Source organism: Podarcis vaucheri (assembly GCF_965113315.1).
Source record: "Podarcis vaucheri genome assembly, chromosome: 9".
In the NCBI taxonomy this organism is placed as follows: domain Eukaryota; kingdom Metazoa; phylum Chordata; class Lepidosauria; order Squamata; family Lacertidae; genus Podarcis; species Podarcis vaucheri.
In genome coordinates, this window is record NC_138767.1 from 1 (window position 1) to 17,159 (window position 17,159).

The following is a 17,159-nucleotide window of genomic DNA, read 5'->3' on the forward strand; positions in this document are numbered from 1 at the left end:
ATTGTGATGTCACGTATGACATAAAGTACATTGTGGCGAACTGGAGAACAGAGTTGCCCACAAACGTCTGGAAAATGTCAGCCAAGTTGAGTCAGACAAAATTCACAAAAGAACATGACTCTCTGTGGAAGGTAATTGGTGGACAGAAGTTGAGACCTTATCTTAGATGATTGTCAGATCTTTGGCCTTGTGCTTGGCAAGGCGGGGCGAGACTCATGTGTGACGAGCAGGAGGGAGGCTGGTGCGAAGGGTGGAGGGGGCTCCATTTTCCTGGCTATGCCAAGAGTTTCAGCTCATTGGAGGCAACAGATCACCATGTAGGAGCTCCAGACCCAAGGATGTGCCTGGCTGCATATGCCTTTTGCGGCTGGAAATGTGCAAGCCATCAAGTAATGTAGCTCACCTGTCTCTCTGGAGCTGCTGGCTCCCCACCTACCCACCCTAAAGCCCAGGTGTGGTTTTAACGGGTGCACATTAGCACTGGTGTTTCCGTAATTGAGTCTCCTGACTAAGAAAGCTGTATCTGTCATAGAATCATAGAATCATAGAGTTGGAATAGACCACAAGGGCCATCGAGTCCAACCCCCTGCCAAGCAGGAAACACCATCAGAGCACTCCTGACATATGATTGTCAAGCCTCTGCTTAAAGACCTCCAAAGGAGACTCCACCACATTCTTTGGCAGCAAATTCCACTGTCGAACAGCTCTTACTGTCAGGAAGTTCTTCCTAATGTTTAGGTGGAATCTTTTTTCTTGTTGTTTGGATCCATTGCTCCGTGTCCGCTTCTCTGGAGCAGCAGAAAACAACCTTTCTCCCTCCTCTATATGACATCCTTTTATATATTTGAACATGGCTATCATATCACCCCTTAACCTCCTCTTCTCCAGGCTAAACTGTCGACTGTTTGCTGTGCAATTGTGAAGGAACAAAGACCCTGGTCAACCTATACAGGCCTGGAGCTCTCTCACATTGTCACACCAACCAGCAATTCAGCAGGGGGAGGAACTGAACCCAGCCCTTCCTCTTCCTCCTCACCTTTCTGTGAAAGTTTGCAAGAGTCTAACAGGCTAAAGACAATGCTATCTTCAATCCATAAAATGCAGCAACAGTTCTATGGTGCCCTAAAAGGGCTGAAGTGAGGATGGGAACAAGACTGTGGAGCAGCTCTGCCTGATCCGGCTGAGAACTCCTTTCTGCTCCACTTCAGCTGCAATTAAACAACCAAATTCAGTATCTCAGGGATAGGGAACCTGTGTCGCTCCAGATGATTCACAAGGGGATATGAGCAACCACTAATGGAGCATTCACATTTATGTATCTGTTACTTTCTCACATATGCTGTGGATTTTATGTGTGACTTCCTTGAGTAATGTTTTCTTTTGAAATATTTAAGACATTTTTTTGTTAAATTTGTGTTAAATATGTATTCTGTAGCTTGCCTCCTCTGTAATGATTTATTTTGAAAACTTTAAGTTAATATTTTAGTTTCCTGTTAATTATGCTTCTTTGAATGTATACTTTAGATTTGACTTTCTTCAGTAATCTTTTAATCTGGATTGTTTTATTTGATGTTTTAAAGTGTTGTAAGATGTTTTGAGATTTTTTTCTTTTCCCCCTCTAAAGTGGTAAAGATATGAAGTGAGTAAGAATAATTAGAAATAATAATTAGAGAAGCCTTGCTCAAAGCAGTCCATTGCTGCCACTTTACTCCAGTCATGTTAACTTCTGCACATAACAGCTTCTCCTCTGAGTCTGCGCAGGAGTGTGGAGAAAGGGGGTCCCTGCTGCATCCACAGCACCATGAGGTGTTTGGTCATATTTCCGGAATAACAAACCAAACTGCCCCCCCCCAATGCCCCAATCGGGGACATACCTAGGGATTTATTGATTTATTGATTTTAAAGTCCAGTGGCACCTTAGAGAACAACTAAGTTTGTTCTTGGTATGAGCTTTCGTGTGCACGCACACTTCTTCAGATACCATGAAACCAACACGGCTACCTTCCTGAATCTAATACCTAGTGGTTGGTCAAGTTGGGCCCCGCCAAGGATGCAGGCCTGGGTGCATGTGTGCAAAATTGTGCCTCTCCACTCTGGTTCAGAGTGGCTAGCATCCCACCTGGCCACCTGACCACTGCTCTGCTGCTTGGGGTGGGGGGCAATACAGCTCCTTACCCAGGGTGCAAGGGACAAGGAGGGTGTCGATGCAGCTCTTTGCCAAGGGCACTCGGGAGCCTAGGTACACCTCTGGCCCCAATTCACCCTACTTTCCATTAATCTGGGTCCCAAATGGATGAGTAAGGAACTTACAACCATCCTTTGGGTTGCTGCTTGATTAACAATTGAGTGGGAAATGTCGACTTTTCTGTTAACTGAAGCTGGCAGATTGCCCTGTGCGAAAAACTCACAGCATCAGGGTCTCCCAGGGGCTCAGTGAGCCTGGCTCTCTTGCAGCTCTTCGCTTCCCTTTCTGAACTGATGTCAATGTTTCAGCACAAAATAATAATAATAATAATAATAATAATAATATAATAATAATAATAATAATAATAATAATAATAATAATAATAATAATAATTCCAATAGCACCTTAGAGACCAACTAAGTTTGTTCTTGGTATGAGCTTTCGTGTGCATACACACTTCTTCAGATACCAATGTTTCAGCAGGTGAGGAAAAGCTGTTCCTTTGATGAGGGAGATTCCCCAAATGTCACTGACTCCCTTATTCTTTTGGCCCTTGTAGGCCTATGTGTGCATGGTGCTATACTTTGGCTTGTACGTGTTCTGTTAAAGTTCAGAAAGTTTATGTATTTCACCTTATTCTGTTACTCTTCTATTATGGTTTTATTAGATCTTGATAGAACTTCATGCTGGTCAGCTCTGCATTTTTAGCTGTGTGGGCTCTGTAATCGCATGGGGAGGACTGAGGAGGCTGTCTTCCTTTGTTATATTCTTTTGGAGAACACACAGTCTCTCATATTAAATATTGGATAATGAGCTCTTTATAAAATGCCATTAAAAAATGGTTCTCTTCTTTGTGCCCTCTGTCTAGTCTTTTTTTGAGAAGACTTGCAATAACGTTTAACATGATATTACAAGGTGATGGTGAGTTTAGGAAACATCTAAGTAATCTTTGGGAAAGGTATTTCTTCCTGCCTCAGCTCTCAGTTCTGTTCCAGGATCTGCTCCGTTTTCAAGAGAGCACGTCCACGGAAGAATAGAGTGCGGGCTCATCCAGCGAGAGAAGAGGAGCACAGTCGGAGCAGAGACACAGCACCTGCTGCTCTTCCCCGGCAAAAGGAGAGGGCAGAGCCCCACAAGGAAGAGCTAGACGAGAATGGTGAGCTGTCAGCCTTAGGCAGAAGAAGGGGGTCGTGAAATCATTGTCCCAGTGAGGCACCCTTTTTCACAGGGAGGGGCTCAGATGCTCACCCCACCCCCTGGAAAAGGCTGCTTCACTTGCTGGCTGCAGAGAGCAGAGCCGAACCGCTTCTCTTTCGGTGGCAGTATTACTGCCCACAACCCACACTCACCTTTCATGTATTATGACAGAACTTGCATAATTTTTTTAAAAAATAACTTTTATTCAAAATTAAAACAAAACATATTATCCAGAAACATATCATCCTTATCCCCCCCATTTTTCCTCCCTCCCCTCCCTCCCCCCACAGAACCCACCCACCCCCACCCCCGACTTCCCTCAGTTCCAGTCTTTGATTTCTCTAAAAATGCTGTTTTCTGCATATTACACAGTTGTGTGAATCCTCAAACTATTTAGCTGATTATTATCAATAAAAAGTTTGTGAATGTTTATTCAAAACCAGCCAAGGAGTCCAGTTTGCTTTGTTGTATCTTCAAATACTTTGTAACGGGTTCCCATTCATCTTTAAAGTCACAGTTATCCTTGTCCCGTAGCTTGTATGTCAGTTTTGCCAGTTCTGCATAGTCCATCAATTTTTCTTGCCATGATTCTTTGGTTGGGGATTCTTCAGTCTTCCATCCTTGTGCTACCAGAACTCTTGTGGCCGTTGTCGCATACATGAAGATGTATTTCAGCTTTTTTGGCAGATCTTTCCCTACAATCCCTAATAAAAATGCTTCAGGTTTTTGAACAAATGTAAAATGGAACATTTTCTTCAATTCATTGTATATCATTTCCCAAAATTTTTTAGTTACCTTACAATCCAACCACATATGATAAAATGTCCCCTCCTTTTTCTTATATTTCCAACATATATTTGAACTAGCTTTGTACATTTTCCCTAACTGCACTGGTGTTGTGTACCAGCTGTACATCATCTTCATGCAATTCTCCTTCAATAGGGAACAATCTGTAAATTTTAGGTCAGTTTTCCATAATTTTTCCCAATCTTCCATCATAAGGTTGTGACCTACATCTTGTGCCCATTTAATCATAACTGATTTTACCTCTTCATAGAACTTGCATAAATGTTAATAAAAAATAAATGACCCATTCAGAATGGCCTGGTCAGGGTTCACTCTTTCCTTTTGCCAGAATCACAGATCTGCTTCTGCAACCTGAGGAATCTCCGGGAAGGCACTGGTCCCTTCCTGGTGCAGGCCTCCATCGACAACCTGTGTGCCCTGGCAGAGACCAAGCTGGCCGGGGTCCTGCGGGCCGTCTGCAAGTATCGCCAGAGCATCCACAAGGTAGGCCGGACAACCCTGTGACTGTGAGATGCTCCCAAATGCCTCGTGTGGGTGGCAAAAAGGCTTAGCTGCAGAAGGGAACCGAGGGTCTCCTGGATCTGGTCTGCTTGTGACCCCCAATGATTACACATCATTTATGGCATAGGGAAACCCAGCCAGATTGGTGGGGTATAAATAATAAACTTATTATTATTATAAAATGTGGTTTCTACATCCTCATAGTCAAAACACCCTTAGGTGAATCATGCTGTGTTCTGCCTCTCAAGATGCTTTTTGAACTTGGAGCCATTATCAGCCATCAGGAAGAGCACCCATCAGAAGGGCTCTTCCGCCGTTGGAACCTTTCTGGATGTTCCTTAGGCACTTCCAAGCAAGCACCACCTGCCAAAGGCACCTACTGACCTTGGGAGCAGCAGGGGGCAGGGGGCCTGCATGCCCCCAGCTGCAGCTTGGTGTGTCCGTCTGGGCACTTCTGAAGCATTTATGTGAAGCAGAGTGGTGTCTGGGAGAGTCAGACACACAGACTGCGATGGTGTGTGTGGCCAGAAAGGCGAAAGCAGAAAGGGTGGCTCACGGGGGGACACAAGGAAGACTGCTCCGTCTTGGTGTTGGGGTGTGGTGGTGAGGCAAATTGGTGGGAGGGTGTCAGGAATGTGCCCCCCCCCCCAGAGCACAGGTGAATGAGTTAGACTCAGAAATTGAACTACCGTATTTTTCGCTCCATAAGACGCACTTTCCCCCTCCTAAAAGGTAAGAGAAAATGTGTGTGCGTCTTATGGAGCGAATGCAGAGGGGAGGCAGGCAGGAAAAGCCACCAAGATGCGAGCTGGACACAAGCTCCGCTCTTGGGGGCTTTTCCCCAAGGAGGGAGAAGGGACTGACTGGCCGTGTCAGTCCCTTCTTCCCTTCTTGTAGAAAAGCCTGCAGGAGCCGCACGCTCCTTAAAGGGTGCTGCTTTAGCTGTGCACAGCTAAAGCAGCCAGGACAGCGAGCGGGATCCCACTGGCTTTGCTCTTTGGGGCTGGGGTGGGGGGAATAATATTTTTTCTTGATTTCCCCCTCTAAAAACTATGTGCGCCTTATGGTCAGGTGCGCCTTATGGAGCGAAAAATACGGTAAGTGAACGAGGGAACAATTCTGCAGATGAGAGCTGGCTGACAGAGTCAAGAAAGGGCAGTTCAACCCCCCCTTCCTGGGGAAGACTCTGTTATCTCTCAAGGGGAGGAAGAGTTGGAAGGCAGCCAGAGCATAGCAGATCAGCAGAGGTCAGTGGGGGGGGGGGCAGGCCAGCCTCTCAGTCCCTGTTCTAGGCATCTGGATGAGATCAGAAGGGCAAGAGGGGGAAGGCGGGAGTTTGACGTCCTTCCTGCTGTGGGAGGGGCGAAGATTCAGACTGACCAACTATTGTAAATGTGAGCAGGCGAGAAGCTGTGCTCTGGATGTGGGGTTTTTTTTTGTAAATAAACATACATAAAACTGTCGGAGAATCGTTACTTCTTATCAGGGCTTGCTTGCCTGCCAGAGATCGTTACAGAGGGCAGCTGACCAGCACTGACCAGAGCAGGCCCCTTTGTGGCACCTGCTTGAATGGAAGCTGGTGCAACAAAGGACCTTTCTCTAGCGCCAGCCATGTCTGCAAAGGAATCTCTTTTTTCAGCTTGGTCATCAGGTGAGTGACAGGAAAGAGGCCCCAGCCAACTGTTAAAATGGCCCACAAGGGCAGGGGAGTTCAGGATCCACCCCTGTTCTGTGAGAGGAAAGCCTTGTAGTCCTCCAAGTGAGATGTGAGGGGCCTTGTGCTAAACTTAAATCTGCCTCTCCCTGCAAGCATTTCTGTGGCTTCTCACCAGCATGAATTCTTTGAGGAGTCAGGTGTGGGTTCAGACGGTAGCTTCTTTTCTCCTCTTTTTTCAGGGTGCCTTGAGTGAATCCAGTGCTGGCCTTTGCTGCTTTTTGCATGCATCCACAAACCACCTTTGGCACTTGACATGAGACTTTGGGTTTCCTTTAGCATTTCCTTCTTTTTTGCAGATCTCTCCAAAGCATCGATTGCGTATTAATGAAATCCTGCAGGCTGTGATCAGGTCGGCACATAGCGTAGACTACAAACTGGCTAAAGTCATCATCAAACTAGCTGCTGAAGATATGCTGAGGACCACAGTAAGGAGCGAACTGGTGAAATAGATGCTTCTTATATCACTAAGCTGAAGGAGTGAGCGATGCTGACTCTCTCCCACCACTTTTCAAGCCTTGCAATATTTTATTTATTTTTTCATTAATTTTGTATACCACCCTTCATCTGTAGATCCCAGTGCAGTTCACAACATAAAATTATAATATAAAAAGCACAATATACATAATAAAAATAAGGATATAAGCAACCCAATAATTTCCAGTACTTGGGCATATTGCAAATACGGGAGAATTTCATTCAATCAGAGCCCTGGTGGAACAACAGGCCATCCCATTAGCCCATCCCCAGTCATAGCAGCTAAGAAAAAGGTGTGGTTGGCATCCCAGTCTATGCTGACCGTAGCTGCTTTTCCCTAGACATCATCTGAGCCTTCAGTGACAGAGATGGGTCTAGGAGCTCCCCAAACAATGTACTTGTTTCTTCAGAGGGAGAATAACTCCATCCACAACTGATGAGCTCCCCAACTCCCAGACCTTGGAGACTCTTTTCACCGAGTCTTCCATCTTACCAGATTCTTTCTCAGTTTGTTGGCCTCATCCAGCTCACCACTGCACCCAGGAACTGGCTTAAAACAGTCACAGCCTCTTCCAAGTCAGATGCAAGACAGAAACAGAGCTGGGTGTCATCACCATACTGCTGAAACCCTGCCCCAGACCTCCCAGAGACCTTCTCAATGGCTTCATATAGATGTTAAACAGCGCTGGGGTAAAATGGTGCCCTGCAGACCCCAACAGCACAACTGCCAAGGGGCAGCATAATCCCCCAGTGTTATTCTCTGACTGGACTCATAGGTAGGAGCAGAACTGCTGGACCATAGTGCCACCAGCTCATGGAGAAGGCCCAGAGGAGGCCATGGTCAGTGGTGATGAAAGCCACAGAGCAGCAAGGTCTCCATTCTCATCCCTCTCCTGAAGACAGTTCTCTACCAGGTTGACCAAGGCAGATTCTTCCCCAAAGCAGAGCCTGAAGCCAGGCTGGAAGGGGTCAAGAGAACCCATTTCCACCAAGGGTGTCTGCAACTGGACTGCCACCACCTTCTCAACCACCTCACACCCAAAGGGGTATTTGTGGCAGGGTGGTAATTGTCAAGCACCTTGGGGTCCAGGGAGGTTCTCTTTAGGAGCAACCAGCCCCACCCCACACAAATGTTCACAGAGGAGTCTAGTGAGGAGTCCTGCACAACCCGCAGGTTCACCAGGGAGGAGCCCTGGGCACAGCCTGGTCTCTGTGTGGCCAGGAGGCAGCAGTAGCCAGAAGTGCCTTTGACCACTTTGCTCTTATACACAGACTCAGTTATCTGCCCTCTGGGTCCTGCAGTGGTCCAGATGAGATTTCTGCAATGTGCTCCACATGCGTCTGCCCTCGCAGGTGCTCTGGGAATCTCAGGTGCCTTGAAATGCAGCTGCCCAAGTATTTACGTACCACAACCAGTTAGCTGGACCATGTTCCAGGGATCTTCCACAACCCCCCTGCCAACATGTTTCCAGGCTAAACTGAAGGAGCTGCTTCTTGTCTTTCAATGGCCTGTGATGATAATTTCTGGCAAACAACCTTTCACCATATTACCCTGACCAACAGCTTTGTCCGCGCCTGTTAGAAATATAGCAGGTGGGGGGGTGCCTGAGTGAAAGGTCCCTTCAGCTGCAGTTCCCCCCACTCCCCACAGAGCAGAAATGGGCAAGTGGCCTCAGCTGCCCACCTGACATTTATATCCCCTTTGCTTCTGCAGGATCTTCGGGACCTGTACCAGGATGCAGCTGGTGACATCCTGGTGGCCCTCTGGAACCACTTCCCAGTAGAAGTGCTGAGCAAGCTCCTGGACGGCTTCCAAGGGCGGCTGCTCCCATACCGTAGCATCCTCTGTGTTCTGGGGAAACTGGCAAACAAAGGTACAAAAGCCTCATCCTTCCCAGTACTCCCTTTCCACTCTGCCTCTGTGTCTTCAGAACAGAGCTGGTTCTGGTCCAAAGTCCTCTGGTGTGTTTGGGATAGGGGTCACCTTGAGAAAACTAGACCTGCTCAGCCAAATGAGCCAGAGGCAGCAGCCAGCTTCCATCAGCAGGTCCCTGGGAATTCTGCACAGGACCAGCATTGCTGGTCTGTGTCCATCACAGAAAACGGCCACCACCCCTTATTATACTGGGGCAGATGGGGGCAAATACCCAGACAGTGTGTTCTAAGAGAGGCCCTGCACAGCGGACGCTGACTGTCTCTCTCCCCCACGGTCCCTCATTGTTCCCCTTATGCCTCTCCTGCCCCTCCCATGAACAAAGGTTGCCTCACAGATTTGGAGAACTGCTAATGAACTGCCCATGGCTGCTGCTGAAGCCTGCAAATGAGCTCTGGGGAAATGCCTAGCAAATCTCTTCTGGATACACACAGTTTGAGTGCTGATGATAAGCTTGTGTTTATATTGGTGCACAGTCTGACACCGCCATTACCACCATGTCTACTCAGAAATAAGTCCTACTGTATTCAGTGGGGCTTACTCCTAGGAAAGTGGGGTTAGGATTGCAGCCTATAATGGCATGGGCTTCAAATGCAAGGACCTATGATATGCATTTGAAGCTGTCAGGGGTTTAGGAGCAGAGGCAAGGGCAAGGGAGGAAACAGAGAGCGAAGGGGAGGAGGCAGAAGAAAAGATGAGTGATGACGACGACCCGAGATCTCCGAGTCTTTCCAGTGAATCAGAGGATTCACAGAAAGGAGCACCAGTGGCCAGGGCAAGGGGGGAGTCTAGGGGGGCACCCCAGGAAGATAGAGCCAGAGGGGACTCAGAGGAGAGCAGTTGGAAATCGGGACCAGCGTCACCGCCAGAGAGCAGGGAAGAGGAAGGGAGCCAGGGGGCAAGCGCTGGCAGCTCACCACAGGAGGGAGGGCATGAGTCAGGAGTGGCCACACCTCCATCGGGGAGCGAAGAAACGGTTAAGAGGAAAGTGGAAGGTTGGGCGCGCGCGCCAAGTTCAAATGCAGAGGAAGGCGGCGCAGTAAGCAGCCCGGAAAGGGAGCCAGGTCCTAAAGCCCGGCGCAAGGAGGCAGGAGGGTCCGGGTCAGCGTCAGAAGAATCCCGGAAGGAAGAAGCCCCGGGGGGTAGAGGGACCCAGAGGAGGACAGTCAGGCGGAAAAGGTGGAGCAGGGCTAGGATATTAAGTTGGTGCGCACGGGGCGGAGACTCAGACGGAGCTTCGTCGATCTAGCTACTAGACGTAGAGTTGCGCGCAGCAGCGTGAGAATGGAAACTGTAATTCAATAAAGACTTTTACTAAATGATCGCTGGCTAGCGTGATCCTCTGTGAGCTAGGATCTTCAAGCAGCTCTGACAGTAAGCTCCGTCTCCAAATTGTGGGCATCTACAGCCCCGAGGAGGGGAGAGAAACAGGTGCCTACTAGTGAGCTCACGAACAGCAGACGACATGACGGCTGAGCAGCAGATAGAGGAACTCAGAAAAGCAGTGGCACAACTGAATGCCGAGGCTCTCGCATCCAGGAAGAGAGAGGAGGAGGCAGCTGCCGCCTGCAGGGATCTCCAGATCAGGTTAGACGTGCTGACGAAGCAGACACCCCGGCAGGAGGGAATTGGGTTGGCGAGACGAACAGGCGGGCTGGTCTCTCACTTCGATGGGAACCTGCAACAGTATCCCAACTTTAGAGCAGACGTACTGTGCGCACTGCAACTGCTGCATAAAGACTTTAGAGATGAGCAAGAGAGAGTGGGATTCATCATGGCCCATTTGCATGGGGATGCTAAAGCATGGCTACGCAATTTATGGAGGGATAAGGATCCGGCGCTCCAGAATGCAGATGCCTTTATTAAAGCGATGGATGGGTGTTTTTTATCAAGTATTGACGTGGATCTTGCCCGGAAGGAGGTGCATGGGCTAAGACAAGGGAGGGCCAGCGTCAGACAGTATCATGCCCGCTTTTTCGCCTTGGTCAGTGCCCTGGAATGGGACAGAGATTCGGCCCCTGTAAGAGACCTCTTTTGGGAGGGGTTGCACAGCTTGATTAAAGATGAGATCGCGAGGGGGGAGAGACCCCGAACCACCCAGGAGGTCGTTCAGAGGGCACTGGCAGTGGGGGTGAGGCTGGAAGAACGTCCGTGGAGCAGGGACGAAGGGCGTGGAGGGCGCGAATCAGCCAGGGGCCCCTCCTTCCTTCCCAGAGAAGCAGCGCGGGCGCAATCCACGCCTCCGCCAGGAGGAGGAGCCGAACCTATGGAGGTTGGAGGTGCAAGGGCTCAGTCAGCAACCAGAGCCCTAGCACCGGCAGCAGTGAAAGCGAAGCCTCCTAGAGGGAACAGGAAGTGTTACGTCTGTGAGGAGCCAGGGCATATGGCGAAAGAGTGTCCCCAGAGGCTCCACAAGCTCACTGCAGCCTCAGCAATGGTGACTGCAGCAACGCAGCAAGGAGAACCACAGCAGGGAAACGACGATGTCTGGCTGGAGGAAGAGGCACTGGGGCCCAGCCAGACATGTCAGTGAAGCAGTCCCCAGAGATTTTACAGCCCGTGAACCCCCTCCCGCCCAAACCAGTGGTGAGGCTCACCGCATCTCTCCAGCTGCCCAATGGAATCACCATGGACGTGCCAATTACCATCGACTCGGGCAGCAACGCGGACTTTATAGGGCAGGAGTTTGTCGACAAGCACGCTATACAGTTGCTGCCTGCCACGCTGCCCCTGCAGGTTGTCACGGTGGATGGAAGGGAGTTGCTAGGGGGGCAAGTGGTGAAGCAGACGCCGCCAATGGTGATGCGACTTGGGAATCACAGGGAAATCATCAGCTTCAACGTCACTCAGCTATCGGACACGCCCATTGTATTGGGCATGAGTTGGCTGGACAAGCACAGCCCGGCGCTGGCTTGGTACCAGAGGCAGCTGACCTTCGGCTCTTCCTTTTGTGCTGAACACTGCATCATGCCCCAGCAGGAAGGGGAGCAAGAGGAGTCACAGCTGCAGCTAGGCACGCTGCAAGCGATTCCCCACAAGTACGCAGAATTTTTGGAAGTTTTCTGCGAGAAGGAGGCGGACAGGCTACCCCCTCACAGACCATATGACTGCAAAATTGACCTGCTGCCGGGGGCGGCGCTGCCCAAAGGGAAGCTGTATTCCATGTCAGAGGACGAGCTGCAGGAACTCAAAGAGTTCTTAGATCATAATTTGGAGCGCGGTTTCATCCGAGAGTCCAAGGCAGCGGGGGGCAGTCCTGTATTCTTTGTTAAAAAGCGAGACACGCCCCAAAAAAGACTGGTCGTGGACTATCGCATTTTAAACAATGGGACCAAGCCGTCGGACTTCCCCATGCCACGAATCGACGACCTCCTGGCGAAGGTGCGGAAGGGAAAAGTGTTCACCAAGTTAGACCTGCGAGGGGCGTACAACCTCATTCGCATGCGGGAGGGAGATGAGTGGAAGACGGCCATGTTCACGCCACTGGGTACCTACGAATACAGAGTTATGCCTTTTGGATTGCAAAATGGCTCCCACGTTTTTCAAGCTTTCATGCATCACGTGTTGGCGGGACTTCTCTACAAGACGTGCGTCTGTTTCTTAGATGACATCCTGATCTTTTCGGAATCGCAGCAGGAGCATGACAGACACGTCAAGGAAGTGCTGACCAGACTAAAGCAACATAGGCTCTACGCCAAGCTGGAGAAGTGCCAATTTGACGTGACGGAGGTGGATTTTCTGGGCTACAAGTTGTCTGACAAGGGGCTCGCCATGGACAGCGCCAAGGTTCGAGCGGTATTGGATTGGAAGAGTCCACGCAACCGAAAAGAGGTCCAAAGGTTTGTCGGCTTTGCGAACTTCTATCGCAAGTTTATCAAGGGCTTCGCTATGCAGACAGCGGCCATCACAGACACGCTTAGCTCCAAGAAAAAGAAGTTCGTTTGGACAGAGGAGGCGGAGCAGTCCTTTCAGGCACTCAAGCGTCTCTTCGCGTCGGAAGAGCAGCTGCTTCACGTCAACCCCAGCAGGCCGATGAGGGTGGAGACAGACGCCTCGGACAGAGCCGTGGGGGCGGTCCTGCTGCAAAAGGACCAGCAGGGGGTGTGGCGGCCGGGAGCGTTTTACTCCAGGAAGCTCAGCAAGTCCGAGCAGAACTACACCATCTGGGACAGGGAGTTGCTGGCCATTCATGCAGCGTTCAAAGCGTGGAGGCACTTCCTGATCGGCGCCAAGCACACGGTGCAGGTTTGCACGGACCACAAGAATCTGGAGCACTGGCGCACGGCACAGTTCCTAAACCAGAGGCAGATACGTTGGGCTGAGTTTTTTGCGAACTTCGACTTCCGCATAGAGTATGTCCCGGGGGACACTAACATCATGGCGGACGCCCTCTCCCGTAAGCCACAGTATCTGGAGGACGCAACGCCAGCGGCCGCCATGCACATCTTCGCACCAACAGTATGGGCGTGCGCCGCGGCCACCGTGGACCTGGAGGCGGTGCGACGAGCGTTGCAGGATGACTCCTTCACGCAAGCAAAGATGGCAGAGGTGCAAAGGGGCAAGGCTGCGGCCGACGGTTTCCAGCTACGAGATGGATTGCTCATCCGTAAAGGGGCCATCTACGTGCCGGGAGACGACCTTCGCGCCAAGGTGCTGCAGCAGCTGCACGACGCGCCCACGGCCGGGCACTTTGGCAAGGAGAAGACGGTGGAATTAGTAGCCAGGGATTTCTGGTGGCCTGGAATGAGAGGGGAGGTCGCAGACTACGTGGCGAGGTGTGACACCTGCCAGAGGGCCAAACCAGTGCACAGACCGCCGGCAGGACTGTTGGAACCGCTGCAAACTCCGGTCGAACCTTGGGAAAGGGTGGCTCTGGACTTTGTCACAGATCTGCCCAGCTCGAGGGGCAAGACGGCAGTGCTGGTGGTGGTGGACCTGTTTTCCAAGATGGCACATTTCATTCCGTGTGCGAAGGTGGCCACGGCGGAGCAAACCGCCAAACTGTTCATAGACCACGTGTTCAAGGTTCACGGTCTGCCACGGTCTATTCTGTCCGACCGCGGGCGGCAGTTCATCTCGAATTTCTGGCAGAAGCTGATGGGCTTCCTAAACGTCAAGATCAACCTGGCGTCGGCGAGACACCCGCAGACCAACGGGCAAGCGGAGCGGGTCAATGCCATCATGCAGCAGTACCTGAGATGCTATGCGAATCAACAGCCTGCGACGTGGGTGGATTACCTGCCGCTTGCCGAGTTCGCCTACAACAACACGAAGCACGTGTCCACGGGGGTCACGCCGTTCTTCGCCAACAACGGGAGGCACCCCAGAACCTTCCCGGGACTGGAAAGAATGGGGGAGGGGGAGCCGCAGACAGCAGATGCGTTCGCGTCGGAGCTGCAGGAAGTCCACGATCAGCTGAGGCGCCACCTGGAGCTGGCCAAACACGCATACAAGGTACAAGCGGACAGGCACAGAAGGGTTGGCGAAGAGCTCCACGTGGGAGACTGGGTTTGGTTAGCAGCCCACGCAGTGCCGGCCAGGTCGTTGGCCAAGAAGAAACTAGGGCATAAACAACTGGGACCCTACCAAGTCGAAGAGCAGGTCAACCCGGTAGCTTTCAGACTGGCACTTCCGGAGGGTTCCAGAATGCATCCGGTGTTCCACAGATCGGTGCTCACTCCCTACAAGGCACCGCACAGGTTCCAGGAACCCGGAACGGCGCCGAGTCCGGTCAGAGACAGAACGGGGCACGCGGGAGTGGCACAGAAGGAGCGCATCAATGACGTCACGGAGATTTTGGACTCCAGATGGGGGGAAGAGGGGGTAGAATACTTTCTCGCCAAGGAGGGCACCCTGGCCAGTGCGAACAGCTGGGTGCCGGGCTACGCCTTGGACGAACCTCTACTCAAAGACGAGTTTCATGCCCTCTTCCCACATAGACCTATGCCAGCAGACTTTTTCGACGACTGGCTTTTCACGCCCACGCTTTCGGCCAGCACTTTCCGGGGGTTCGACTCGGACGAGGACCCGACACAAGACGTCCGTTCCCCGGAGGGGTCACCCTCGGGATCTGCATCAGAACCCTCGTATTGGTGGGACGATAGACCAGAGGAGCAGTTCCGCAGAAGGTGGCTGGAAGGCCCAGGACGAGCAACGCCGCCAGGAGGAAGTGAGGGAGAGACGGACATGGACGTTTTCGGGGACGACCCTGGTTTCGAGCACGGCGGCACAGAGATGGAAGCGGAGGTGACCGTCGTCGACGAGAGCAGGGAGGAAGACCCGCGAGACTTCAGATGGAGGCCCGCCACGGGAAGCGAACGATATCCGACGTTCGTCCCTTTGCAACAGCACACCCCAGCTCCAGCACCGGAAGGAGGGGAGGGGGGAATGGGGGGCTTCGAGGGGGGGATGGATGTCAGGGGTTTAGGAGCAGAGGCAAGGGCAAGGGAGGAAACAGAGAGCGAAGGGGAGGAGGCAGAAGAAAAGATGAGTGATGACGACGACCCGAGATCTCCGAGTCTTTCCAGTGAATCAGAGGATTCACAGAAAGGAGCACCAGTGGCCAGGGCAAGGGGGGAGTCTAGGGGGGCACCCCAGGAAGATAGAGCCAGAGGGGACTCAGAGGAGAGCAGTTGGAAATCGGGACCAGCGTCACCGCCAGAGAGCAGGGAAGAGGAAGGGAGCCAGGGGGCAAGCGCTGGCAGCTCACCACAGGAGGGAGGGCATGAGTCAGGAGTGGCCACACCTCCATCGGGGAGCGAAGAAACGGTTAAGAGGAAAGTGGAAGGTTGGGCGCGCGCGCCAAGTTCAAATGCAGAGGAAGGCGGCGCAGTAAGCAGCCCGGAAAGGGAGCCAGGTCCTAAAGCCCGGCGCAAGGAGGCAGGAGGGTCCGGGTCAGCGTCAGAAGAATCCCGGAAGGAAGAAGCCCCGGGGGGTAGAGGGACCCAGAGGAGGACAGTCAGGCGGAAAAGGTGGAGCAGGGCTAGGATATTAAGTTGGTGCGCACGGGGCGGAGACTCAGACGGAGCTACGTCGATCTAGCTACTAGACGTAGAGTTGCGCGCAGCAGCGTGAGAATGGAAACTGTAATTCAATAAAGACTTACTAAATGATCGCTGGCTAGCGTGATCCTCTGTGAGCTAGGATCTTCAAGCAGCTCTGACAGTTAGGGTTAGGGTTAGGGTTAGGGTTAGGGTTGGGTTAGGGTTAGGGGTTAGGGGTTAGGGGTAGGGTTAGGGGGTTAGAGGGTTAGAGGGTTAGGGTTAGAGGGTTAGGGTTAGAGGGTTAGGGTTAGGGTTAGTGTTAGGGTTCTGCCTCCTCCCCTTCGCTCTCTGTTTCCTCCCTTGCCCTTGCCTCTGCTCCTAAACCCCTGACACTAACCCTAACCCCAACCCTAACCCCAACCCTAACCCCAACCCCTAACCCTAACCCCAACCCTAACCCCAACCCTAACCCAACCCCTAACCCAACCCCAACCCAACCCAACCCTAACCCTAACCCCAACCCTAACCCCAACCCTCTCTCTCTCCCCTAACCCTCTCTCTCTCAACCCTAACCCTAACCCTAACCCCTAACCCTAACCCCAACCCTCTAACCCTAACCCTCTAACCCTCTAACCCTAACCCTCTAACCCTCTAACCCTAACCCCTAACCCTTAACCCTAAACCCTAACCCCAACCCCTAACCCCAACCCTAACCCTAACCCCAACCCAACCCTAACCCCAACCCCAACCCTAACCCAACCCCAACCCTAACCCTCTCTCTCTCCCCTAACCCTCTCTCTCTCTCCCCTAACCCCTAACCCTAACCCTCTAACCCTAACCCTCTAACCCTAACCCTCTAACCCTCTAACCCTAACCCTCTAACCCTAACCCAACCCCAACCCTAACCCTCTCTCTCTCCCCTAACCCTCTCTCTCAACCCTAACCCTAACCCTAACCCACCCTAACCCTAACCCCAACCCTAACCCTCTAACCCTAACCCTCTAACCCTAACCCTCTAACCCTCTAACCCTAACCCTCTAACCCTCTAACCCTAACCCTCTAACCCTAACCCAACCCTAACCCTCTCTCTCTCCCCTAACCCTCTCTCTCTCAACCCTAACCCTAACCCTAACCCTCTCTCTCTCCCCTAACCCTCTCTCTCTCAACCCTAACCCTAACCCCAACCCTAACCCCCTAACCCTAACCCCTAACCCTAGCCCCTAGCCCTAACCCCCTAGCCCTAACCCCCTAGCCCTAACCCCCTAACCCTAACCCTCGCCCTAACCTTAGCCCTAACCCTTAACCCCTAACCCTAAACCAAACCCTAAACCTAACCCTACCACTAACCCCAACCCTAACCCC

General features: G+C 51.8%; 1 protein-coding gene across 1 annotated transcript; it reads left to right on the forward strand.

The window, feature by feature from the left end:
• Positions 1 to 15: 15 nt before the first annotated feature.
• LOC309541060 (maestro heat-like repeat family member 5) lies at positions 16 to 9,168 on the forward strand (the record flags this gene model as incomplete). The annotated part of the gene is made up of 6 exons (XM_082238469.1): positions 16 to 131; positions 3,181 to 3,341; positions 4,518 to 4,672; positions 6,704 to 6,832; positions 8,596 to 8,755; positions 9,140 to 9,168. The coding sequence occupies exons 1-6, from the start codon at positions 115 to 117 to the stop codon at positions 9,166 to 9,168; spliced, it is 651 nt and encodes a 216-aa protein (XP_082094595.1). The 5' UTR covers positions 16 to 114.
• Between the last annotated feature and the right edge of the window lie 7,991 nt (positions 9,169 to 17,159).